Below are 27,529 nucleotides of genomic sequence, written 5' to 3'. Positions count from 1 at the left end.
TATGTCACTCAAAATATAAGTCCAGTGATGATGCAGGGCAGCTACAGGGCATGGACCCAGGTGGCATGCCCTCATGGCACAAGGACGAGTCCAAGGACAAGAGCCACGGAGTCACCTTCAGAGGAGTGGAAGTCACAAGTGGCCCAATTATGAGACACATGGACAGCAGCATGGTCTGCAGGACACTCCCCCTCCACACACACTGTGCTGCAAACCATGATGGCAAGACTCAAGCAGAAGAACAGAGAGAGACCTGCTGTGGTCTAGAGTATGAATGTACACAGGGACTGGAGACCAGGAGCTGAGGGGCACCACCTTCTGCCCTGGGGTCAGTGAAGCCTTTAGCCCAAAATCAGAAACCAGTGCAATTAACAAGAGCAAACTCAAGGAAACAGAGAAATCCACAGAAAAGAAACTGTGAGTCTTTGCTCTCATTAATATCTTCAGAGAGACAAGACATAGCACTGCAGCTATGAAACAAGAATGGATTGCTGGGGACTTCTCTGGAGGCTCAGTGGTAAAGAATCTGTCAATGCAGGAGACAAGGGTTCGATCACTAGTCCAGGAAAATCCCACATGCCATGGAACAGCCCGTGCATCCCAACTGGTGAGTGTGTGCCCTAGAGCCCATGCTGCACAAGAGAAGCCACCACAATGAGAATCCTGTGCACCACAACTAGAGTGGCCACTGCTTGCTGCAACTAGGAGAAAACCTCACACAGTAACAAAGACCCAGCACAGTCAAAAATAAATTATATAAAAAAAGGAATGGACTGCTGTACAAAGAAATATCTGATGGCAGAAATGAAACACTCAGTAAAAGTACCTACAGATAAACTTTAAGAAATCTCCCAGAAAGGAGAGGGAAAACAAATTGAAACAGATATGCAAAATATGACAAAAGAGAAAAAGTCAGAAGACACTTTAGGAAATATAACACCTAAAATAGAGAAGTTCCAAGAAGGAAAAAGACACAGAGGAAACTTTCAATGATATGAACCAAGATAAAATAATCAGCGTCTGGGACTGGCTTCAAAACCATCCAGAATACTGGGTGGGTAAATGAATTTGAAGGCTACAGATGAAACAAGATTGGTCATTTATTGATAACTATTAAATCTGGGTGATAGATTCTATTCTGCTTTTCTGTCTTAAATTTTTTGTAAAATTTAAAAAAAAGGGTTTTAAATATCCAAGAAAATTTCTTAGTACTGAAGGATATGAACTTCCAGATTAAAAGCCCCACCATATGCCCAGCCCAGAAGTGAAATCAGATCTACAGTGAAATGCACTGCTATAAAACTTCAGAACAAAGGGAACAAAGACACTACAAGCCTCCAGAAAGAACACAGATCCCATGCAAAGAGTCAGAAATTGTAAGTTTCTAACATGTCAGCAGCAACACTGGACATTAGAAGTCAAGGAAGTGACACAAAAACTTGAGGGAAAATAATTTCCAACTTAGATTTCTATACCCAGCCAAACTACCTATCAAATGATGGGCTAAAAAAAGTGTCAAAAAATTTACCTCCCATCCATCCTTTTGTGAGAAGCTTCAATAGGATGCTTTCCACCAACACAAAGGGGTAAACCAAGAAAGAGGAGGATCTTGATATAGAAAAGAGAAGCCAGCACAGGCCATGGCAGAGGACAGCACAAGGTGATGCTGAAGGGAGACGTAAGGGTGACAGCTGCCTTAAAGGCATAAACAGCTAGTAAGTAAGAGTGCAGCAGGTTAGAAGGCCTAGAAGAGATTTCCCTACACTATAACTGCTGGGATACTCAACGATTCTGAACAAGAGAACAGTCAGACATCCAGCTGAGTTCGCAGGGAAGCATATAAATATATACAAGGAAAACTAAGATAAAACAAAGATGATTATGAACTCCAGAGAAAACAAAAGGAACAACTCTGAACAGTGTCTGGATAGCCTTAAAGACAAGCGTTAAATACTAAGGTTTTAAAAACTATTACAGGAAAGATAGCTATGTTTGTTGGTGCAGGACAGAAAACTAAAACAGAAAAAGTGGTTAAGCACAGAAATAAAATTATTTGGAGATTTGGGGCAAAATATAAAAAAATCAGGTAAGAGTTGAAAATGCTTGCTTCCAGAAAGAAAGTGAAGTAGCAGGATGGGTGGAGCATGGCTATCTGTCTTAAACTTCATAGAAATATCTGATTCTTAAGTCTAACTTTTTTTTTTTAATTTTGATATATAGTTGAATTACAACGTTAATTTCTGCTGTGCAGCAACATGACCCAGTTATATATATATCGATACATTCTTTTTCATATTCTTCTCTATTCTGATTTATCACAGGATGTTGAATAGTTACCTGGGCTATGCAGTAGGATCTTGCTATTTATCCGTCCTATATGTAACAGTGTACATCTGCGGATCCCAAACGTCCAGTCCATGCCTCCCCTTCTACACCTTGCTCCCCTCCCAGAAACAAGTCTGTTCTCTATATCTGTGAGCCTGTTTCTGTTTCATTTGTGCCATGTTTTAGATTCTACATACAAGGGACAGCATATGGTATTTGTGAAGTTGTGATATTCAGAATCAAAGAAATTTTCTTTTTAACATTTTAAGTAACTAATTTTAAGGCAACTTTATAGATAAATCGAGCATACATGTGACACCACACAGGTCTCTGTGCTGCTAGCCCCTAGCTGCACTGGCCACACGTACCTCCTCAGAGACTCGATAAGGGCCTCGCGGGAATCAGGGGCTCTCGGGAGCTATGAGGAAACACAGACTCTGTGAGATGCCGAGAGGAACCCCAGTCTCTGCCAACCCGGCCCCAGGGTCACAGGGACGTGTACTGACCACTCGTGGTGTGAGCAGCGCAGGAAGGAAGTGGCACAGGTAATAGGACCTCCGGAATATGCTGCAACAGAGAAGGGCAGGCTCAGGGCGGCCCCTGGCAGAGGACCTGCAGCAGGGCAGTGACCATCCACATCTGGGGCCGTCCCTGAAGGTCAGCATCATGTGTTCAAGTCTTCTTTCTCACTGGTTTGGGAGCCCTTTGCACAAATAGAACTCTGTGCTGGTGACTACCTGTGCCTGGAGAGTCAGGGCATTCTGGAATCTGGGCTCATCCATGATCAGGAGGTTGACTGTGGGAGCTGGAGGCCATGCACATCCCTCAGGGGCAAAGCCTTAAGAAAGCTACCCCACACTGGGAGCAGCCAGAATTCATGCTTTGGGGTTACAGCAAATTCTACAAAATTTTGCTATTCAACTCCCTGCACTGGCCTCACATGGTCACAGCTGAAGCATGAATAAGAAAAATCACTGTGGCTTAAGGGAGGGCCTATTCTGATCCCTCTGAACAGCTTTCCTAAAGGCCCCGCCCATCATGGCCACAGACCTTCGCTGGGGCCTGCCCAATAGCCCTCCCGGTGTGTGACCCTACCTGGCCTCTAGGATGGCGACGGGAACCTTCCCTGTGTGTTCAAACACCGTGAGTGCCTTCTCGACATCCTGGGATGCTTGGCTCTGGGGCTGGACAGAAATGAACAGAAGACTTAAAGAAAAGGCAGGAGCAGAGCAGGGCCATGGTTTTGTGGTCAGGTGAGAGGCACGAGAGAGCAGGGCACGTGGACAAGCCCCTGTGCCAGCAAACTGCTAGGAGGGATCAACTGCTGCCCTCAGCCTCAGTGAGCTCACCATGTGTGAGAGCTGTCCTGCCAGCCCCCGTGGGTCTGTCCCTCCACCCTCCTTCTGCTAGCAACAAAGATCCCAATGTAAAATTTTCACGTGGGAAGATGCAGAGACCTGATTTTTGATATTTAAAAACATTTATGAAATGGTAACTTGTAAACAACAATAAATCTTAAATGGAAAACTGCTTTACATATTTTAAAGCTTTAATCTGACAGTCCAGCAGAACCTCCAAAAGTTCTTCATAGACTCACAACTTTGAGGTCAGAGTGTCTTAGGAAAGTACACACAGCCCATACCCCACACCTGACATGTGTCTACACAAACAGTTAACGCTTTTTTCTAGAATTCCAAGAAAAACACAACCCTGCCCTTCCCCAGCTGATTTACAGACCACTTTGTCCGTGAAACCACGTGAACGGGACCCCAAGAAGAAACGTTACTGGCCGTGGGGCCCCTGCTGCTTCTGTGGACAGACACCAGAGGATGGCTCTCCCGGCCGCCACACGTGCAGGTGCCCCGATGGCAGAGGTGCAGAGTCCAGGAAGGAGGCCACGCAAAGAGCATGGGCACGTTACCTGTGTGACATCTTCAGCAGAAGACAGGTCCTCATAGAGCCCCATGTTTTCTATAGAAACCTGCAAAGAGGTGGGTGTCGGTGAGGACCCCCCGGGGTGCTGGGCTCCACAGACAGAGAGGAGGAGCTGGGACTCACTTTGAGGTCGGCCAGGCGCGTCTTGGCCAGCGCCACATAATCGGTGAGGAGGGTGCGATACTTGCCAGGGACCAGGGGTGGGTGGAGAATGTGTACCTGTGGGCAGAGGGTGGGGGCGTCCATCAGCTCCTCAGCTGCCCCGACTTTCTGGGGCAGTCACTCACATTGACCACAGAAGAGTCCCAGGATCAGCCACAGACCACAGAGGACATGTGGCAGACAGGGCCCTGGGCCAGCCAAGGGCAGGAAGGGTCCTGTCACAGAGCTGGCTCCCAGGCCTCACATGGGAGGGAGGCAGTGAGGGGTGGGGGGACAGGACTCAGGAGGGCCTGTGCTCACTCCCTCTATGTGCGTTACCTCGTGCGTACTCTCTGAAATGAAATACACATTTCTTAATTAAATAGGAAGATGATGGTCATTTTCCAAGTGTCTTACCCATGAAAGCGAGTGCTGGGGATAGTCATCCCATCACAAAAGCAAGCGCACAGCAGGATGCTTTTGGTGACAACATGAACTGAACACCCAGTCTTACACCCCAGTAATAACAGTCATGGCCTCGGGGTCATATTCCCCCAGCTTCTTTGTCAGTACAGATCATTTTGAACACCAAGCACAGGGCCCAGGATGCTTGCCTGCCTCACTGTCTGTGGTGTATGGGCATGCAGACAGCTCTGCTCAAGTATCAGCTCCCAGGACCACACATGCTGGTTTCTGGGCATTTACCAGAAGAAACCTGCCTCCCTAGGGTACACCCTGACACCCCAGGGTAGCATCCCCGTCTTGTGACTGTTCCCTGCTGCAGTGTCCTGGGGGAACCCCAGGACCGGGGACTGAGCAGAAGGTCCTGCTGACCTCTCACCTGCAGGTACCGGGGGACCTCGAAGGGCACAAGGTCGGACAGGAACTTGAAGAGGAAGACCAGCGCCTTCTTGCTGCAGCTGTGGATGCCCCTAGCGCTGCCGAAAGTGGCCTGGGGAGGAGCCCGAGAATGAGGTGGGGGCGACAGGAGGACCTGCCATGCAGTGGCCATGGCTACGTCCCGGCCTCAGCAACAGCAGGAAGAGGGAAGCAAAGTCATTTTAGCTTGTTTGTCTCCAGGATGCCATGGCTGTGCCCTAGCTAAACAGACGGACTGAGAATTTAAAAAGTAAAAAATACAGTCCCACAGGACTTTCCTGGTGGCCCAGTGGTTAAGAATTTGCCTGCAAATACAGGGGACATGGGTTCCATTCCTGGTTCAGGAAGATTCCACATATGGAGGAGCAAGTAAGCCCCTGCACCACAACTACCGAGCCCCCACTCTAGAGCCCATGCTCCACAACAAGACAAGCCACTGCAATGAGAAGCCTGGGCTGACTCTGCCCAGGCCGCGTGGCCTCCCACCTCCTCACAAGTGCAGTCTGGCAGGACGGCGAAAACCAACATGGCTGCTTTTGTGCACACTGGGCTGCTCTGTGGTTGTTCTCACGTCCATGGGGATAGGGTGGGGGGGGGGGGGCCCTTCTCTCTGCTCTGCTTCCCACCAGGTGCACATGTTTGTTCTACTCTCACAACTAGAGAGTAGCCCCGGCTTGCTGCAACTAGGGCTTGCTGCAACCTGTGCAGCAAGGAAGACTCAGTGCAGCCAAAATTATAAAAAATTTTAAACTGAAAAAATTTAAAAAATTTATAAAGACTACATTCTGGTAGAAAATGCTAAATATGGTGCCTTTCTATGAACCTTAGAGACAGAATGTGTCAAATGCCCACGAGAGCCCTGTCCTCGAAGACATACTCATTCCACTCTAACCGCATGCTCAGCTGAGTGGACAACAGCCCTGCAGGGGAGGTAGCCACAGCAGGTGGGCTTTCGGCAAAGCCCCAGGTCACAGCAGGAAAGTGAAGCAGACCCTTAGAGAACTGGGGGCGCCTGGGGGAGGGAGGTTCTGAAGAGTCGGCCCTAACAGTCTGGATGAGCCAGCAAAGAGCAGCACCCACCCCACGTGAGGCCCGCCTGCCCGCCCGCCATATTGCAAGGCCTACCGCAGCTCCTCCTCCAAATCACACCCCTAGTTCTTCTGGAAAAGGCTGGTCAGACAGACAGCAGACATACAGTCACCAGAGTGAGCATGCAGGACACAGTCGACACCACTGGGGCTGCCATCAGAGCACTGCGCGGGCCCCAGGTGGATCCTCAGTGCCAGGATAGTGGACACAGCTGCGGAGCCACATGCAGGAGCCCCTGGTCCGCTGTGTGGAGCTGGAGGACGCACGGGGCAGGAGGGAGCTTCATTCAGTGAAAGAACGAACCACGCCCACCAACCCGACAGGCAAGCCGGGCACAGAGCCCAGCAGGGAGGCAACAACTCTGCCACCCAAGCTTCTACGAAGAATAGGCCTTGTAATCCCAGGTCCACACGCACCCAGATGGGCTCAGCAGTCTGGGAGGAGCAGCAAACACCAGCACCTGGTGGGAAGCAGAGCAGAGAGACGGGCGCCCCCCACCCCATCCCCATGGACATGAGAACTACCACAGGGCAGCCCAGTGTGCACAAGAGCAGCTGTGTTTGTTTTCGCCGTCCTGCCAGACTGCACTCATACGGAGGTGGGAAACCATGCAGTCTCAGCAGAGTCAACCACAGCTGCAAGCGTGGGCCATGCTGGAGCCTGGGGGCGAGGCAGGAGTGCGGGCAGCTCACCTGGAACCAGGTAGCATAGGACGGGAAGACAGCTGGGCCCTCTAGCGCGGCCTGCCGCACGACTAGGAACGCCAAGACCATGCTGTCCAAGTCCCAGCTCGCGAATGCACGTGCCAGCAGACGGGTCACCCAACCTAGGTAAGAACACCAGCACGGCTGTGGACGAGCCAGGGGTGTGGGCAGGACCGTCCGCCTTCCCCACACCGATCCCCAAGCATAGGCGGCAGCCCGCACGCAGCCTGGCAGTGGGTACATGGGCAGACAGCAGCGGGCAGATGGCTGAGCAGGGTGGGGTCCTAGGAGACACCACAGCCACAGCTGTCCCCGGCTGGATGACCACATGCTGAGCAGGCGTGAAGGGCTTCGTTTTCACTTAGCTGGATACAGTGATTCCGTGACAGGCTCACCCACAGACACTGGTCCATAAATCACACACACACACACACACACTGAGAACAGAACACAGCTCCCTCCCTACGTGCCAATACACACACACCCAGAAAAGGACAGAACTCCCACCCCACGCACCATTAACCAGCTGCTGTGCATCCGGGAGGCAGATGACCAGCGTGGACACACAGGACAGCACGTGCCTCCAGTTTACCTCCTGCGTCTCCAGAACGTCTTGTAAGTGGCCCACCAGCTCCTCTGGGCTCAGGATCACAAAGAGCTGGAAGCAGAGAGTCAAAGCTGGACCTTCACCTCTCCCACTCTACGTCAGACACAACCTGGACTCAAAACACCTGCCCATGCTGACCCCCGCGGCCAGCACCAGCTAGAGGGAGTTCTCCTCTGAGGCTATGGTGCACTGCCCTAGTAACAAGTTCAGTCTTGGACCTAGATGGTCATCCAGACAGGGACAGCTGTGGTTGTGGTGTCTCCCAGGACCCCACCCCATGCACTCACCCTGCGGTACAGGCCACTGAGCAGAGCGGGGGTCCTTGCAAAGCTCCACTCTCTCTGCATCTGAACGGCATCGGAAACTTCATTCAGGAGGAAACACACAGAATGACAGATCAGCAATCATCAATGTTCATTGGTTCAATGTCAATCAACCACCGTGTTTTAATTTGCACTTTTCCAAGTGTATGTGAACTTCAGTGTTTCATTTGTCAACCATTTTTTATGTCATATTCTCTATCATACATATCTACTAAATATCCTCCAACCCATCAGTTACATTTTAATTATTTGGCTTTCAAACTTTCACTGTGAACAAGCAGTGAGGACGCTGTGGAAAGGATGGCAGGTGGAAAAGCACAGGTCAGCAGGCCCAGGCCCTCTGCTGGAGCAGCAGCCTCTTAGGAGTTTCCTGTGCCCCGAAGGCAGGCATGTTGGGAGCCATGCAGACCTGGAGAAGGCTTGGGTGCTGGACACTTTTCAGGAAGCCATGTACCCATAGGAAATGCTGACCTGAGCCACTGAGACAGAACCCTGGAATTCACAGTATGAGCACTGTTTTAAAAACCTACCTAGACTTCCCTGGTGTTCCAGTAGCTAAGACTCTTGGCTCCCAATGCAGGGGACCTGGGTTTGATCCCTGGTCAGGGAACTAGATCCCACATACCACAATTAAAATTCTGCATGCTGCAACTAAGACCCAGCTCAGCCAAATAAATATTAAAAAAAAAAACAACCAAAATCTACCTAGAAAAGACAAGAAGGCCTTCACCCATTGCCATTCTACTGTGGCAATGGGTGACACTTCAATTCAAAGTTTCTTTATGGGAAAGTGTTACTCTCAAACAAGATGTTTAATAACAGAAGACTGTCCTTCCAGTGTTAACACCCACAGTCTGAGTTCCTGTCAAGGGGAGAACCAGGGCTCTTGGACCCACCTTTTAGCACAGGCTTGTGGGTGAGGATCTGGGTCAGAGTATGACAGAACCACCTCTTCAGAGTCTCTGCTGAAAGTATACTCTGGTACATGGGTCCACTGAACACGCCAAACCTGTAGACACAGCAGAGGCACTCAGGGAACGGACCCTCTAGGTTCCCATTGCCTGGCTCATCTGAAAAGCAGCAGAGACCTGCAGGCCCTCCACTCCAGACCCCTGGCTCGGGCATACAGGCTGGCCTTGCCCACACCCTGCCACACTTCCCTGGCAGGCCTATAGCCTGGCTTCCATGCTGCAGGTGGAAATGGGATCTAGGGAGGCATCACTCTACAGGACCAGATGAAAGGTAACAGTCACTGTCACAGAAGAAGCAGGCAGGTCAGACTGGGGGCGTGGAGGGCCACTCCTCCCGGCAGGTTTCACAGGCCACAGGAACCACAGATCCGCCCTAGACCACAAAGCTCCCAATCACACCCACGCTCCTCAAGCCAAGGACGCCATCCCCTGACACGAGAAGGAAGGAAAGATGAGGGCGCAGAGAGTCACTGACAGGTGAGGAGGGACGGGGGCTGGGCCTGACAGTGGGGCGCCCCTTAGGGGAGAGAACCCAGGGTCCCAGATGCCATGTGACCTGCCTGCATCCCACATGCAGTGAGGAGGCTCTGGGTGGGAGACAGGGCAGAAGGCACCCAGACAGGGCGGGGCCTCTGAGTTCACTGATTTAACCTGGGAGGCTGTGATCGCAGAGTCAGCACACGATGAACATGCACACACAGACAACACAGCTGTGTGCTGTAGCTGCTTACTAAGTGCTGAACCACACAGCAGGCTGAGGACTCCTGATGTCATCGTGGGGAACAGGAACCAGGAGCAAGGTAATTAAGAAGGGGAAGGACGAACAAAGCACAGAAGCCTCCCAGGGAAGAGCCACAGTCCAGGTGGCCTCAGCCCACGATCCCCTGAAGCAGGTTCGGTCTCCAGGAGCATGGGGCACGCCCCCACAGAAGCATATACAAGTCCTGCTGGGCCAGCATGGTAGGGCAAGGCCACCCTGGCTTGGACCCTGAGGACCCAGGCCTGCCCCTCCTCACACCTGGAGGGGCACAGTTCTCACAGGAATGGCCCCATCGTCAGACGGTTCCTAGCACTTTGAGCTGTCACCACAATGGCGAAGGATCACGGAGGGAGAGCACAGCTGGGACGCTCAGCCTGCAGGCCCACCCCAGGAACTTACCAGCAGCTCCCTGCCTTGTATGCTGGGGACCCCTCCTGTAGGCCAGCTGCCATGGCTTCGAGAGTGGCTGAGGCAGAAAAAGAGACATCAGCATCATATCGTCACATCTGTCAGAAACAGCCTTGACCAAGTGCTTCTGGGCAAGTCAGGTCATGGACCTCCAACCCACAATCCCTTCAAGCTCCCACGCGTCTCGGTGGCACCAGACTCAAGCCTTGAAAATCCACCCAAATACACAGATAGGAGAGTGCTTTCCTAACAAACCATCTAGCTGTTACCACCACTGCTCTGGAGACCAGATGTGAAGCCAGCAAAGCTGGTCTCCAGAAGAGACTGCAGTGAGTTGTCAGTTTGTACCCCATCACAGCCATCAAAGGGCCTCTGGAGGGCATGACTGAGCTGGAAAGGCAGGAGCTACGGGAACCCCAACCAGCCGGGCCCACAGGGCCACTCACAGGCCAGCATCCGCTCAAGAACAGCAGCGGCGATCTGTGGGGACAGAACACTGCAGTCAGCTGTGTGCAAGCAAGCCTGCCATCACCCCAGATCCAGTCTCCAGACCCCCTCAGGGGGTCTGCCCAGGACACTCCTCCCCCTGTTCCCAAGCACTGACCCAGAGTCTGGGAGCTTCAGAAACCAACGACGTAGGGGAGAGACCACTGCCCAGGCCCACGCCCTCGCAGCTGGACTCAGGGAGCACCCCCATATGGGGCTGCACATCCAAGCCCCTCATCCTGTGCCTGCTGCCCAGAGTCCTGCTCCACTCGCCTGGCACCCACCTGGGCCATCTGCGCTGGTGCCCCGTCTCCCCTCAAACCATCGCTTTTCTGGAATCCTCTCAAAACAAACATTTGCACAAGATCTGAAAAGCACAAAAGCAAAGTGTTTTTGTGCACAGTGATCCCTGGACAGACCACCAGATTCAGAGAGTCTGGGAGGGCAGGATCTGCACGAAGCTCGAACGCTGGCTCTGGGCATGGGGGGTCCACCAACCGCATCCACCAGACCCAGCCAAGCCTTCCCTAAGCCCACTGCACAGAAAGGGAGACATAGCCGGTCAGGTTTATGGAAGGATGTTCTCACTTGAAGAAATTTCAAGAGGGTTTCATGTGTCCTTTCCCTCCTACACCAACCAGACTAGGACGCTTTTAGGGCCCGAAAGTGTTAAACTGTGGGGAGCAGGGCAGGAGATGGACTCAGAGCTTCTGACAAGGTGACCATCAAGGGACTGAAATTGAACAGTTTAAGCTTCATATGGGAGCAGACTGCAGGATAACTCACATCGCAGGACAGTTTTAGGAAGAAGGAATGCCCCTTCCGCAAAGGAGAGTGAACAAGCCCCACAGGGAACCCTCTCGTCCAGGCTTCCATTTACTCATGGGCCGCACTCCTTGGGGAGGACGGGGGACGGCAGGCCTGCTGACCCGAGAGCCGCAGGGGCCGGGTGTCTGAATGAAGGGCCACAGCATGCAGCCCTGCTCACCCAGGGTCGCCACATTCAGAGCAGCTCAGGTTCCAGCCCAGTTTCCTCTCTGCTTCTCTGGGGGACCTTCTAAAATCACCAGTTGGAGCTGGGCCTCGCAGAGGCATGGATACTGCACAGGTACTAGGAGCCGGCTGTCCGCCCTCTCCCGCCCGCTCAGGGCCTGGGAGGCAGGACAGGTCATCCACGGAGCCCCTGCCTCTGTGCTCAGAAGGCCACCACGTGCCCGTCCTCAATATAGCACCTGGCCCACCCATCAGGCCAAGAGGCTGCCTGCGCACGCCCTTGAGGACAGGTGTGCCTGTGCTGACTTCTATCGGCTCTCCACACCCCAAGTGCAGCCCGCTGTGCTTCCCTGACCATCGCCGCGGGAAGCACCCGCCCGCGCCACACACTCACCAGCAAGCACAGCCCTGGCGACCTCAGCGTGCTGACAGGGCACCTCTATCTGCTCACACAGCAGGCCCAGGTCCTCGCAGAGCCAGACCACCATGGCCTGGGTGTCAGCGCGGCTGAGGGCACAAGCACAGCATTCCGTTGTCTGTCACACTCACTCCACCAGGGAGCTGAGGCCACAGGCAGCAAGCCAGCACTGCTCAGCCTCCTGCCCCCACGACTGTGGGGCCAGCCAAGTAAAAATCATCACTTTTTCCACATAGTGTAGTTACTTGGAGTGGCTTACTATTGTTGGGGGAAAAGAAAAATCTTAATAACAGTAATGAGAGTAGTAATAATGGGCTTGGCTCTAGACCAACAAAGGAGTATCTGGCAGAGCAATGCTGGTTCGGGGGCATCGCAGTGGGTGGGCAACTCTCACTTGCCGGGTTTGTATTTCCATGGTGACTAATGATGGTGAGCATCTTTTCACGTGCTTGGCTATTGGTGGATCTTTTTAAAATTTATTTTTATTTATTTGGCTGTAGTAGGTCTTAGTTGTAGCCTGCAAACTCTTAGTTGTGGCATATTGAATCTAGTTCTCTGACCAGGGACTGAACCTGAAAGATCTTCTTTAGAGTATTGAAATCCTTTATGTGCTTTTTAACTGGATTATTCATTTTCTTATTGTTGGACTAGAGGAATTATCTGACTTGTAAACAGTTTCCTGTGCACTCTTTTCATTGTCCTGATAGTCGCATGAACTTTAGGTGTCACATCCGAGAAAACCCTGCCTGGTCCAAGCTCATGAAGATTTACCCTTAGATCTTCCAGGAGGGTTATGGTTTTAGCCCTTAAGGTCAGGTCTCGGATGCACAGAGTTAACTGCTATCTGTAGTGGAGGTAGGGGTTCAACTCCATCCTTCTACATGTAGATATCCAGTGGTCCAAGCCCCACTGCTGAAAAGACCATTTCCCCCGCCATTAAATGGTCTTGGCACTGTTGTCAAAAACAACTGACCATAAATGTATGAGTTTACGTCCAGACACTCAGTCCTGTTTTTCTGTATGTCAACTGTTATGCCAGGACCCTGCTATCTTGATATTGACTGTTTTGTACTAAAATCTCTGAAAACAAGATGTGTGGGAACTTCCCTGGAAGTCCAGTAGCTAGGATGATGTGCTTCCACTGCAGAGGGCATGGGTTCGACCCCTGGTTGGGGAATCCCACAGGCCGCATGGCAGGCAGGCAAGCAAGAACTCAAACAATCAATACAGTAGGTGTGACTCCTTCAGGTTTTCCCCTCTTTCTGAACAATTTTTGGCGATTCAGGGTCCCTTGCATTTCCATATTGGCACTGGGACAAGCTTGTCAAAGTCTGTGAGCAAAGCAGCTGAGACCTGAAGGACGCGTGCTGGGTGCACAGGTCGTGTTGGTGAGCAGTGCCATCTTGATAAGAATGTGTGATCCAGGAGCCTGGAGCATCTATTAGGTCTTAGCTTCTTTTAGCATGTTTATAGCTTTCAGTGCACTAGCCTTGTTCTTTAACTTTTTCTTTTCGATGCACTATTAAAGGAAATTATTTCTTAGTTTCACCTTCAGGCTGTGTGTTGTTGTATAAAAACAAAAGTATGTTTGTATATTGGTCTAGTACCCTGCGACCACACAGAATTCATTTATTCACTCCAGAACTTTTGGTGTGGATTTCTGAGGATTTTCTATATGCAAGATGATGTCATCTGCAGACAGTTCCAGTTCTTCCATTCCAATCTGGATGCCTTTTCATCCCCTTTGCCTAATTCCCTGGCCAGAAAGTCTGGTGATATTGAACAGAAATGTTAAGAATGTTCCTGATCGTACAGTCTGCAGTCTCAGTATGATGTGAGCTGTGGGTTTTTCTTAGATGACCTTTATCAGGTTGACACGTTCCCTCTACTCCCAGCGTGCTGAGTGTTTATCGTGACATAGTATCTGATTTTGTCAACTGCTTTCTGCTTCTATTAAGATGATCACTCTTGTCCTCTATGCTATTAATATATATGTTAACATTCAGATGTTAAACCAACCTTGCATTTTGGGGATAAATCTCCATTATCATGGTGTTTAGACCCTTTTTCGTTGCTGGATCCAGTCTGTAAATATTTTGCTGAGTTTCTGCATCTATATTCATTAGAGACGCTTGTTGGTAGTTTCTTGTCCTGTGGTCTCTCTGTCCAGCTTTCCTGTCAGGGTACTACTGGCCTCATGCAGTAAGGTGGGGAGTACTCGTCTTTATTTTCTGGAAGAATTTATGAAGGGACACTGCATTTCCTCTTCAAATGCTTGGCAAAGTTCTCAAGAGGAGTCAGGGCCTGCGGGTTTCCTTGTCGGAAGCCTCTGTATCATTTAATAGTGACTTCGTTTCCTCTCCTGTTACAGGTCTATTCAGTACAATCTTTTGTATCTTTCTGGAAATTCATCCATTTCATCTGTTTTCTAATTTACTGGCATAACACTGCTCACAGTATTATCTTACAATGCTTTTAATTTTCTGTACGGTCAGCAGTAATAACCCCCTTTTCATCTTGATTTTGGCTGGCTGTGTCTTCTTTTCTAGCTAAAGGCTTATCAATTTTGCTAACATTTTCAAAGACATCTTCATTGATTCTCTCTATTATGTTTCTCATTTCATAGATTTCTGCTCTAATGGTTATTATTTCCTTCCTCCTTCTTGCTCTGGGTTTGGTTTGCTTTTCTCTCTCTAGTTTCTTAAGGCCAAACTTTAAGTCACTGACTTCAGATCATTCTTCTAATATAGGCTTTTGCAGCTATAAATTTCCCTCTAAGCCCTACTTCAGTAGCACCCAATATATGTTGGTATGTTATTTCCATTTTCTTTGTTACGCTATTTTCTAGTTTCCCTTGTGATTTTCTTTGCCAATCCATTGATTATTTAAGAGCGTGTGGCCTACTTCCCAAACACTGTGGATTTCCCAAATTGTCTTCTGTGGATTCTTTTCAGCTCCTCTGTGATTTGAGAAGACACTTGTATGGGTTTCACCCTTTTAAACTTATTCCCACTCTCTGAAGGGCCTGACCCATGTGGCCCCCTCCTGCAGACGGTTCCACACTTGAGAGCCAGTGTGTTGCTACCACTTGGTGGGGCATGCTGCAGGGGTCAGATACGTTGGCTGGTCACCACCAGTCTGACCACTGGCTCGACCCATTACTGAAGGCTCCAAGTAGTATGGTTCAAAGTCCATCTCTGCCTTCATTACTGTAATGTTTTGCTTCATATATTTGGAACTCTGACATTAGGTGTGTATGCTAGGAGATAATGGTTTTCATGTAGTCAAACTAACCAAACTTGCATAACTTCTGGATGAGACCCACACATCACGAAACCACTAGATTCAATATGGCATTTACCACTGTGCCTGACAGTCCCCCAGACTAGACACTCTGTGTTTCTTCTGACCAGAGAACAAACACCTAAACCTCCAGCCTCCTGTTGACCAGAGGCTGCCTTGAGCAGGGATGGCCAGCCACTAAGGCTCCTGACGCTTCTCACATCTGGACAGATGGCAGGCAGTGTGCGCGTCCAACTGGCCCCACCTGGACCACCTCTCCTTCAGCCCCTCCACTTTCTGCCCCTCCTCCCCTTGTCTCGCCTAACTATAGGGTTGTTCATTTTGTAAAACCCCCGTTATGACTCTTGGTGGCATTTTGGGAGGTAACAGTTGCACACATTTTACCAGTCATATTTACCTGAAAAAAATATTTTATCACATTATGTATCTCATAAAAAAAATTACCAAGTCTGTGCATGATGAAGATTTCAATTATAACAACGTTCTCTTTAAATAATAAAGCAACTGCTTCTTTGGGTGATTTTTGGTTTCACATATATGTGAGTCATTATTAGACTAGATTACAAAAAGTAAATCATGTAATATTAACTAAACTTTATGTTACATAAAAATTTCATTTTAGTTTATTTTAATGCTAAATAATCACTGATTTACCTTTCCAGCAGCTCTGGGATGCTTACAACGTTTTGAACATGAAGACGCCACACAGCTTCAAGCAGCAAAGAATTCTGAAGAAAGTGACAGAACTATGAGTCCTTCACCCACACCTTTTCTTCCAAGACATTCAACCTATATGCCTAAAGATGTGCTTTCCTGAAAACCAAGCCTCCAATACTCACGTGACCACCTGAACCCCCATCCCCACCATGATCCTGCGTTCAGGCCCAGGCTCCAGCTTAACTCACCTCCAGGCCTTTCTCCAGGGTGGCCAACACAAGACCCCACAGTGTAGCTGGTCACACCAATTTCTCCTTTCTAGGGCCCTTCAGCGGTTTGTCTCCACTTTCAGGACAAAGGCCCTCTGGTTGTAGCCCTGACACGCCCCACCCCTTGGACATGGTGCCCCAGTCTGACTCGGGCCCCCACACCCACTGCACTCTTCTCTTCACCCAGGAATTCTGACTCAGGCCCCACCCCTGATGAGCTTCTTCCTGGAAACCTTTCCTAACCACCCAATCAGACACCTTGCCCACTCTTCTCTGCTGCCTGCAAACACCCGGACGATCACAACCCTCATGCATTCAGCTCATTATCAGCAGGTGCTGGGACCATAGTAAAGCCTGACAATCACCTGAACTCTAGATAAATGCTGGATAAAAGTGGGGAAAAAACCATGAATGCATCACCACCCTTGGGTTTCTTCTTTGCTACATAACTGACCCCGTTTAGTAACTAAGCGATAACTTTCAACTGTAAATCAACTGTGTGCATTCTGTCGCTCAGTTGTCTCTGACTCTTTCCCACCCCATGGACTGTAGCCCGCCAGGCTCCTCTGTCCATGGGATTTCCCAGGCAAGAGTACTGGAGTGGGTTGCCATTTCCTTCTTCAGGGGTTCTTCTCAACCCAAGGATGGAACTTGTGTCTCTTACGTTGGCAGTGGATTCTTTACCACTGCACCACCTGGGAAGCCCTGTCAGTCAACTATACTCCAGTAATAAAGTCTGTTTAAAAACCTGTAGGCCTACTGAATTTATAACTTTTCAAAAAACAACAGATAAGGGAATTCCCTGGTGATCCAATGGTTAGGACTTGGCCCTGTCACAGCCTTGGCCTGGGTTCAATCCTTGCTCCAGGAATTAAGATCCCACAAGCTGCACGGTGTGGCCAATAAAAATAAGAATAACTTTAAATTACATTTTTCTAGTTTACTACCCTGGGAAATTATTCATCATAGTACACCTAAGAAGGCATAACATGATGTTTCTGTGTACAGCCTATTCTAATAAATATGACTAATGATGGGAGAATACTGATAAATACGGTAACTGAAGGTCCTTCTTCCCCATTCACAGAGACACTTGCTGAAAGCTTTCCACTCCAGTCTCTGTGATTAACAAGACTCTTGCTGGAAATTCCTAACAGAACCTGGGGATTCTATTGCCTCCATGAAAATGAACAAGATACTGCTTGAAAATCCTGGAATCAGAGTTACCATCTCAACTTTACCTGTGCTTTCCATAATTCTTGACAGAAGTAGAGACGGGAAAACATGCTCTGTGCTAATAAGTTCTGAGCGATCTCCAACAAGGACGACAATTTCTTCTGAAAAGAAATTAAATCCTTTCTAAGAAAGCATATTAAACGTCCAGTTTTCCCAGACAGCCGAAGAGCAACAAGCACAGTCCCCTCACTCGTGCTGTATCTTACCCTCTGCTCTGGTGTCAGCAGCACCTTGGGAGGGGGCCTCGTGTCTGCCTCACAGATCCGCATGAGGCCAGATGCCACCACCTGGCTGGACAGGACAGCCACTGGAATGCCCAGCCGTGTGGCTTGATCCCGCAAAGCAGAGCCTTAAAGACAGAACAAAATATGGAGATACCCAACAAAATCTACTGAAGGAGACTGGTTAAATGCCTTCTCTTAAGCTCTAGCACTAAAGAAAACTGCCTTTTGAAGGGGAGAAGAGACCTGGGGGACACAACATATAAAAGTAAGGCAATTTCAGTCTGGTTGAAGCATCTCACGATGGTCTGGGGCCCCTGAAGCCTAGGGCTGCATACACATATACACACGTTTGGACATTATGGGTGACACAAACAGGGCGCCTGGCAGATGGATTCTCTTTCAATTTAATTTTTGGTTGTGCTGGGTCTGTAATAAATTACAGAAATTGAAAAAAGAAGAAGTGGAACCTGAAGATGTGACTGATTTGCTGCAATCTCGTGATAAAGTTTGAAGGATGAGGAGCTGCTTCTTATGTCTGAGCCAAGAAAGTGGTTTCTTAAGACTGAATATAGTCCTTGGGAATATGCCAAGCAGCTGCTCAGATGACAACAAAAGACTTAGATTATTACAGAAACTTAGCTGATAAAGCAGCAGCAGGGTTTGAAAAGACTGACTCCAACGTTGAGTCAGTCTTTGAGTGGGTAAAATGTTATTACCCAGCATTGCAGGCCACGGAGAGAGAATATGTGAAAGGAAGACACAGCAGACTTCACTGTTATCTTGTCTTAAGAAATGGCCACAACCACTCCAGCCTTCAGCAACTTCTACCCTGATCAGTCAGCAGCCTCAACAGTGAGGGAGACCCTCTTACCAGTAACAGAGATTATGGGCTTACACGATGGTTAACATTTTTAGCAATAAAGTCTTTTTTAAATTTTAGCAATAGAGCATTTTCTAATTCAGGTATGCACACTGTTCTTTTAGACATAATGCTGTTGCACACTTAGTAGATTACTGTGCCATGTAAATGTAACATTTTTATGCACAAGGAAATGAAAAAATTTTGGGGACTTGCTTGCCTGCAACACTGGCTTCCCAGCAGTGGCCCGGGGCAGCCTTCATCTCCAGCTGCCTTCTGCTCTTCCTTACCCAGCACGGCCTGTTCCTGCCACTTCCAGAAACGAGGACCATATTTCTGTCCCATATTCCCAAGGGTCACTTAGGTTCCTACTGTTCTGAGCCCGGTGCACAGTTGCTGTTTTTAAACAAGAGCCTCAAAACAAGCCCCAAGCAAGCCACAGAAACTTGTTGTTGGTGACCACACGTATAAGTAAAAAACCATTATTTGGGGGAATTTAAACACATCTGCCTGTTAGAAGCACATCAACATCTCTTTACCAACAGCTCTGCCATAACGCAATATATTAAGAAAACAAATCTATAACTCACCTATCAATGAACTGGAAAGGTTAGTGTGGGCCTCAGGACCATCACAATCAATCAACTGGTGGAGGCACAGCTGGTCACAGGGAGGACCTTCCACCTAGAAACCAAACACCAAGAACTCCACTTCAAAATTCAAGCCATGTCCTAAAGACAACCAAAGTGTACACAGTGCTTGCCTACTGTTCGATTCCCAAATAATCTGAGGTGAAAAAAATTTTAAGGTGAAACTTACTAAAACCTTTGAGAATTACCAGACTCCTCTCTGGACTATTCTACCTCCAAATAGATAAATGCTCCTCCCAGATACTCACGAGTCTTGCCAGGTGTCTCTTCATAAAGGTGATGCCTTTGAGAGGCTCAAAAACCTGCAACCCAAATGTGCTTACAAAGGCGAAGCCAACTGCCTCTCACCTCCAGAATGAGGTCATTCAGGTTTAGATGGCGTCTCAGGAGGCGCACGGCTGATTCTCTCACCTTCTGCTCCCCTTCGGGACTCAGTTTCTGCCTCTCAACCCTTCCCTCTAGGGAAGAAAATCAGTTTCACAAAAATTACAGCACTCCTTAAAAATTCAGGCAAGGAAACACTGTGACACGCTGTACCCCTGGAGGTGATGCACCCTGGAACGTTATGTCCATGGGACTCCTGCCAAAAACCGCACAAGCTTAATCTAATCCTAGGACATATCAGACACACCCAACAGAGGGGCACTCCTTCAAAAGCCCAGGTCAGAAAGACCCAGGAAATGTCACCCACGCAGGGACCAAGGAGAAGGGAGTAACTGACACGTGGGAGCCTGGACAGAAAAAGGACTTTACGGGGAAAACTGATGAAATCTGAGCAAAGTCTAGTTTAGCTGGTTAAGATCGTACCAAAGCTACTTTCTTGGGATTGATCCTTTCAAAGGTGACTCGGGCTGAACGGAGCTGAACAATTACTGTCATCCAGGCTACTGGGGGGTGGGGGAGGTGAATCTTACGTCTCTACCTTCTGGAATCGCCCCTCGTGACCGCACGTAGGACAGAGTGGACAGAGGGCTGCCAGAATGGGAAGCTCGGGTGAACGTGGAGAGATCAGGGCTCCGGGATCAGGATGAAGGGGGACGAGGATGGGCAGAAGAAGGTTCGGGGGGGAAGGAGTCTTGGGGCCCGCGCCCACCTACCCAGCAGCTCAGCCCACGATCTCCTGCGGACCCCAGGCCCCTGATCCGACGCGGCGACCCGGGCCCCGGGGGCCGACATGTCGCTAAACAGAGCGCGGGGCCAGGGCTCCAGGGGTCCTACCCGCGCTGCCCTCTCATTGGCTGCGGACAGACGCGAGCGCCCATTGGCTGCCAGCTGCCAGGCCACACCCACCCCCGGGGCGGAGACTCGGCGGCCATCTCGTCCCGGGCTGAGGCGGCCATCTTGCAGGTGGCGGGAGACCGGGGTCAGCCGTGTCTGTGGAATTTATTTAGGTCCCACTGAAGGCGGAGATTAGCGGCGCTGAGTCAGACGGCACCACCGGGAGAAGAGTGTGCCATCCCTTTTGCGTTATTCCTGTCGAGGTGAGCAGAGCTGTGTGTGAAGAAACAACCGACAACCCCAAATTCCGGAGACGCCAGAACCACGCCGCCTGTAGGGAACCGAAGAGAACGAGTCTGCGCTCGGGGCCCCGCGAAGCCCGGCGGCGGTACTGAGGCTGCCCCTCCCTTCTTTTCCCCAGACTTAAGCGAAGTGTCACCGCGAGGCCGCGCACGCCGGGGTCGCACAACAGGGGTCTCCCACTGAATCCATTTCCAGCCCCTCGCCCCCCTCAGGAGGATGTGGGGAGGAGGACTGGAAGTCCGGGCTTGTAACCATGGTGACCAGCTCGAGTCCCGGAAAGTCCTCTTGTTAGAAAGATGCTCCCAATATTCAGCCCACTTAGGAATTTACAGGGATTCAATGGATATGTGCCTGGTCTGGGCGCAGACACTGACGTGCACCCCAGTCTCTGTCCAGGTTTTCAGGCAACGTGGTTTCCTCGGCCGTGAAGTTGAGGTGATGGATGCCCTTAGACAGCGCTCACTGCCACCCGCTGAAGCTTTTCCAGGTGGCGAGAATGTGCGTGCAGGCCATGACCACCACTCCTGCTGCCCCCCGCCATGGGAGCTGTTGAACTTGAGTAAACAAGGGTCCAAGGGAGGTGGGCCTTGTGGGTTGCAAAATGTGGCCAGGAGTCCAACCCCTCTGTCTCTGTCCCTTCCATTTGGGCTGGTGATGACATGCGAGTGGCATGATGCAAACAGGAGTTTGAAAGCTCATGCTGAGAGTCAGGGAACCCTCTCAGCGACCCTCAAAAGAACAGCCTGAGCCAGCCCACCAAGGACCAAACACATGGAGGAGAGGCAGCCTCTCAGCCAGCAGGCCCTGGCCAGCTGCCTGCCCACTGCCAGAACCTGCAAATTAGGCCATCCAGCTGCCAGTGACCTGTAAACAAGGGGACAAGGCTGGCTGACACCAGAACTGCCACAGGCACATGATCAGGCGCTAAGCACACAGCTGAGGAGGGGAGCACCCACGTGGCCGTGTAAGTATTGAGAAGACCTTGCCTCCAGGCCCAGTGAGCAGAACCCTGGCAGGTGCATGTCCCCAGTTATGCAGCTGGTTGAAAAGAGACTGTGGGGAGGCAGAGGCAGGGCGCAGAGGTGGCTGAGATGGACTCTGGCCATCATTCGGCAGTGGAACAGGGGCTTGACCAGAGCGGTGGCCTTGAGGTGAAGAGAAGCGATGAGATCGATTCCTGCCTCAAAGGTTGATCCCCCAGCTGAGGGAGAAGTGCAGTTTCTAACCCGAGCCCTTGGAAATGCGGAGATACACGTAGATTATACATACAAGCACCACACATGCATATCATGTTCGCATACATCATACCATATGCTTGTACATCATATATGTACACGTGCATCGTACACACAAACATCGTGTGCATGCATTGATACACCATATGCACGTGTATTATAACGTACATATTCACGTAAACCATACACTTCATATTCACATACATCATACCATATACTCGTATATCATTTGCATACATGTGTTGTACACACAAACACATCATATGCATACATACATTGAGATGCCATATGCATACGTGTATACATCACACATATATACACACATCATACTTACCCACATAGATCAGCTGAGAGGTGGCAACACTGGGAGGACGGTTGAGAGACAGTAACAGGACAGGCCCAGAGTTCAGGTGTGAGTGTGTCAGATTCAAGATGACAGACCCTGGATGGGGCTGCCAGGGAAGTAGGTTGTAGGAGCCTCAATACACACATGCGCACACACACACCAGGGCTACCCGTCCCTGCCCGTCATGGCAGTCCTCACCCGCCTGCTTCAAAGAACAGTGGAGAACAGATACCCAGTCATTTGAAGCACGTCAAACATGCCACTGTCGTGACCCATGTGTCCCCTGTGCTGGATGGACCTTTTCTGGGGAAGGAGCTGTAACTAAGTATTTCCAAAACTTCGTAGGAGCCTGTGCCTTCCCAGCATGCCAGGGTCCAGCCCTGGTGGATCCAGGGAATTCGAAGCGTGGATGGCATTGGCGTGAGAAAAGACTTATTGATTGATTGATATAAGATTAGATTAAGAAACAGTAGTGTAGTAGAAAGATTAAGTGGAGGAATAGGGCTGAATAGCTTGGATTACGCGGAAGACCAATAAAATTCCAGACAAGGAATTTGCACCATCTACGTTGGGCCACCGGCGCTCGCTTGAATATCTGAGGGTGCCTTGCCTTAGGCTCCCTTTCGTGCAGGTCTTAACAGCCAGGGCAAGTAAGTAGACTTGGCGAGTCTCCGCGCCCCAGATGGAAATTCAGCCTGAAATTAAAGTAAAGAGGAGAGGGAGGGAAAAAGAGAGAGACATGGGGGAAACCAGTCCAGCGACTGGCTTCTGCTCCTGTTGTTTAGAAGGCCTTATATACCTTTTAGTTTGTACATAGAGATCAATGGGTAATACAAAATTATGCAGTGTTAGCAGCCCAGACTCTTATCAAAACCAGGCTTTTGTCTCTGCATACTTAATTGTATACACAAGTCAGGTAATTTACATCATCTTCCAGCAAAAGGGGCCAATTAACATTTTACAGCCTTTTTTCTGATAAGGGTTTGTCAACCAGAAGACTTATTTGTGTTGATCTTCCCAAGGTTTGGTGCCACTCTCAGAAAGTACTAAATAAAGTTACATTCTTACATAGCAAGGACACAAGAGGAGTGCAAAGAGAAGTAATTAACTCAAAAGTCTAGTGTTGCTAACATCAGAACTACTATATATCTTTTTCCATATCCCCTTTACATTGATTAACATCTTCCCAGGTGCCTAAAAAATAAAGAATATGGAGGCTTGGCAGCAATCATTGAGTCAACAGTGAAATCCCGTCACCAATATAATTTTTAACTCTTTAGAAAAGGCTCTGTATCTTTAAGATGCTTTTAAGCTTTGTGCCTTTCGCCGTTGGGGGCTGCAAGCAATTCACAAGCTGTAAGAGGTCCAGGGAACCTGTTAGGCAAGCTAGAGAGCAATCAGAGGGGGTTAACTGAAACATCCCTTTCAAATGCAGAAGACTAAAGCCCTGAGTTGACTTTTTTCCAGAGAATATCAGAAAAGTGGAAAAGCAGAGTACAAAAGCCGGCAGATTTTTATTTTGGGGGGGTGGATGCTCAGGAAATGCCAGAGGGAACTCCTGAAGTCTGATCACAGCCTTGCGTATGTCAGCTTCCTCCCTCATGACCTTGTCACGGGTGGGATTCCTCACACTGGCTCCCGGCACCAGCATCCGCTGATAGTCTACATTATTTAGGGGCTGCTGCTGTTAAGTCTGGAGAAGGCAATGGCACCCCACTCCAGTACTCTTGCCTGGGAAATCCCATGGACGGAGGAGCCTTGTAGGCTACAGTCCATGGGGTCACTAAGAGTCGGATAAGACTGAGCGACTTCACTTTCAGTTTTCACTTTCATGCATTGGAGAAGGCAATGGCAACCCACTCCAGTGTTCTTGCCTGGAGAATCCCAGGGACGAGGGAGCCTGGTGGGCTTCTGTCTATGGGGTCGCACAGAGTCGGACACGACTGACTCGACTTAGCAGCTGTTACTGCTGTTAAATCACTTCAGTCGTATCCGACTCTGTGCGACCCCATAGAAGACAGCCCACCAGGCTATTTTCCTTTAAATTTAGTCGTTTTTTCCCCTCTTTCCTTCCTGTTTGGCTACCTTGGGTCCTCATTGCTGTGCACAGGCTTTCTGTAGTTGCAGTGCTTGGGTTTCTTATTGCAGTGGCTTCTTTTGTTGCAGAGCCCAGGCTCTCCAAGTAATTGTAGCTTGCAGGCTCTAGAGCCTGCAGACTTCAGTAGTTGTGCAAAGACTTAGCTCCCCCAAGGCATGTGGGATCTTAGTACCCCGGAGTGTGGAGTCTCAGCCATTGAACTACCAGGGAAGTCCCTGACTGCACTTTATTTATTTTTAAAATTTATTTATTTAATTTTTGGTTGTTCTGGGTCTTTGTTGCTGCCAGCGAACTTTCTCTCACTGTCGGATTAACTGTAATTAATAAATTATTTATTGTTGGGTTATTTTTATTTTGTGACAAGTGGGTGCTACTCATCTTTGCAGAGCTCGGGCTTCTCGTTGTGGTGGCTTCTCTAGCTGTGGCACACAGGCCCTAGACCTGCAGATTCAGTAGTTGAGGTGCACGGGCTTTAGTTGCTCCTCGCCATGTGGAATCTTCCCAGATCAGGAATCGAACCTGTGTCCCCTGCATTGGCAGGCAGATTCTTATCCACTGTACCACCAAGAAAGTCACCTGACTCCATTTTAAATGAGGTTTCTGTTAATTTTCACACTCACTGTAAAGAAACCCCCAGTGTCGCCATGGGAAGCAAACTGTTCTTGAATATTTTCTCAGCTGCTGATCAGGAATCCAGAGAAAGCACCTCTGTAAGCACCCCCTCCTTGTCCCCTTGGCAGAACAGCCCTGTCTGCCTCCCCTCCATCGTAGTCTTGTGGGATTTCCTCTCACCACCTTGGTTTAGCTCTGGGTCCCCACTTCCTGCTGGTACCAGCCTAGAAATCTGTAGTCATGCCCAGCCCCAGTGTCTTTCCCCCAGAACTGTGTTGGCTCCTTTTAGAAATCAAGCACAGCCTAGCTGAATCCAGCATCCCTGGGAATTCATGGCCTTTATCATTATCCCAAAATAAACCTAAAGCACAAACCACAGCCTCTTGAGTTTCAGCTTTTCCTCCCAGACCCCTGAGCCCTGCCTCTCTGCACAGATGGTGACAGAGAAGGCATTCAGGGGCTGGTTGCTCACAGCGTCCAGTGTGCAGAGGTCCCCTGGGAGAAACCGACCTGTTTTTCAGGCTGAAGTGGAATTCAGTGCAAGCTGAGAGTCTCTGCTTCCTTCACAACAGGTGAAATGGCTCTGCCTCTGTCTAGGGGAATTAACTGGCCTTTCGTCTCACGTCTGATGTTTAATCTAGTTGCTTATATGCCTGACTCACTCTGACCTTTGTCTCTGAACTCTCAGCATGCTCTCAGTGTGGCACCCTGGAGCCCTACACTGTCCTCCTGGAGTCAGGTATGTGTATTCCACATGCCACCTGTACTTCCGCCTCTAACTTTTTGGCGTCCAGGGGTCAAACCAGGATCTTTTAGTTTCTATTCTGCTAAGATCCTCAGAGGTATAATTCCTGGAGATTTTAGCCTCTGGCCAGTGGCAGTCATGAGCCACCCACCCCTCTGATGCTCTGCCCTGGCGCAGACACTATCTGTAATCCCCTTAGCACGTTGGACACAGATCGTGGGAAAAGCAGACGTAACCCGTGGGGTTGTGTAGCCATCTGTCCATTTCCCACCTGCAGTGACGATGTTTCCCTGTGGCTGTTTGCCCCTGAGGACCTGGGGGATTCTTAAGGGGACCTGGTCAGGTTTTTCAAACTGATCATCCCAGTCTTAAGACATGAACACCTAGTACTCAGCAAATATCTGTGAATGAACAGCCTACACTATGAGTATCTAGGGAGTGTGCTAGTCCAAGTACTGGTGGATTAGTCACTGCACTGAAGGTTTCAGTTCTGACTTTAAGCACAGCCCATGGTGACTGATAGCCTTCCTCGTGTACTGGACATGAAGGGTGAAGGACACGGCTTCAGGAGTGGGCTATGGGTGATCTCATTGTAGAAATGACCTGGATCCAACGCTTTCCCGGTTGGTTTCATGACTGACCCATCAGTTTCTGTTTCTTGTTGAGACTCTGAACAGCAGGAAATACACTAAATTTTCATTTCTAAAATCCAGGGGGCAACTTGGAAGAACTAACATTTCTTCGACTTGGTTGTGTGTAGTGTTATTGGTGGACAAAGAGCTCCATGTTTTGACTTGAAAGCCACTTTCTACTGGGATGAACCCCATTCACATCTTAACCAGGCATCGTCTGCCCTCCCTCGGTGGCAGAGTTACCCACACGAGTTTTTATTAAAGTATGGGCGGGGCTTGGCTCTCCACTCCAGGAAGGAAGTGAACACCTTGACTCTGACTTGTAACCACTGTGTGTGTCCACCAACCAGATCAGAACCCGCTGCATCTGGTTGATCAGTTTCGGTCTGGCAGGGTTACTCCATTGCCCTTTACTGACTTAGAAGCTGTGCTTACACTCCCAGGCTACACCCGTGACACCCCTCTCGCTGCCACCTGCAGGCTGCTGCTGCTTGCCCGTGTCCATTTGTGGAGCTCATTTGGGACTTTTTCGGGAGATGTGTGAAAAGTGACCTGGCAGGAAAAAAACAAAATGGTTTCTAGGGGCATCTCGAGAGCTGCCTGATGCTTCTGTTTTCATAATTTGCTACAGCTAGACAGACAAACCTTCAGATATTGAGATACATAAGTAGAACCTAACTTAATTTTTTTTTTTTTTTAGTAAAACCCCAGTGTTGTACATCTTGCTGGCTAAAGTGCACAGGGGTCCCTGAAAAAATAATGACAGATCAGAAGTGGTCTTGTACCTTACACGGGTGATTGCAGGGCCCCGGATCAGGTAGATGTGAGTCATCACTATGCCAAGTACAAATCGGCATAACAGGTCTTCAGGTAGTTATTTTCAGAAGATTTTATAAGCCCAATTCTTATATGTCCTCGTGTCTAGAAAAGCAGTAAAAGCACTGTGACATCTGCTTGTGACTAGCACCAAGCCTCTGGCAAAATGTGTGCCTGGCTGTACATCCCCCTTCACTAAAATCATGTACATACTGACCTTCCCCTGCCTCTTAGGGGCAGTTCTGTACAGCTGTCTGATACTGCCTCATTCCAGATAAACTTAACTC

General features: G+C 49.5%; 1 protein-coding gene across 2 annotated transcripts in view; it reads right to left on the bottom strand.

Moving 5' to 3' along the window:
* Positions 1-20,426, bottom strand: part of FANCA (FA complementation group A) — a 50,291-nt gene extending 29,865 nt beyond the window's left edge. For both annotated transcript variants that reach the window (XM_040253637.1, XM_040253636.1), the window contains exons 1-20: positions 20,335-20,426; positions 19,586-19,695; positions 19,178-19,271; positions 17,711-17,853; positions 17,510-17,605; positions 15,997-16,070; positions 12,016-12,128; positions 10,913-10,995; positions 10,589-10,622; positions 10,134-10,200; positions 8,900-9,012; positions 7,968-8,044; positions 7,590-7,731; positions 7,062-7,195; positions 5,243-5,353; positions 4,384-4,479; positions 4,247-4,306; positions 3,421-3,509; positions 2,832-2,892; positions 2,694-2,743 (exon numbers count right to left, since the gene is read on the bottom strand). In XM_040253637.1, coding sequence (XP_040109571.1) covers positions 2,694-2,743; positions 2,832-2,892; positions 3,421-3,509; positions 4,247-4,306; positions 4,384-4,479; positions 5,243-5,353; positions 7,062-7,195; positions 7,590-7,731; positions 7,968-8,044; positions 8,900-9,012; positions 10,134-10,200; positions 10,589-10,622; positions 10,913-10,995; positions 12,016-12,128; positions 15,997-16,070; positions 17,510-17,605; positions 17,711-17,853; positions 19,178-19,271; positions 19,586-19,695; positions 20,335-20,413 — 1,826 coding nt within the window. In that variant the 5' untranslated portion in view covers positions 20,414-20,426. The remainder of the gene's footprint in view (positions 1-2,693; positions 2,744-2,831; positions 2,893-3,420; positions 3,510-4,246; positions 4,307-4,383; positions 4,480-5,242; positions 5,354-7,061; positions 7,196-7,589; positions 7,732-7,967; positions 8,045-8,899; positions 9,013-10,133; positions 10,201-10,588; positions 10,623-10,912; positions 10,996-12,015; positions 12,129-15,996; positions 16,071-17,509; positions 17,606-17,710; positions 17,854-19,177; positions 19,272-19,585; positions 19,696-20,334) is intronic.
* Between the last annotated feature and the right edge of the window lie 7,103 nt (positions 20,427-27,529).

This window comes from Oryx dammah, unplaced genomic scaffold (genome assembly GCF_014754425.2).
Source record: "Oryx dammah isolate SB20612 unplaced genomic scaffold, SCBI_Odam_1.1 HiC_scaffold_13, whole genome shotgun sequence".
In the NCBI taxonomy this organism is placed as follows: domain Eukaryota; kingdom Metazoa; phylum Chordata; class Mammalia; order Artiodactyla; family Bovidae; genus Oryx; species Oryx dammah.
This window is presented reverse-complemented; position numbering and strand designations above follow the sequence as displayed.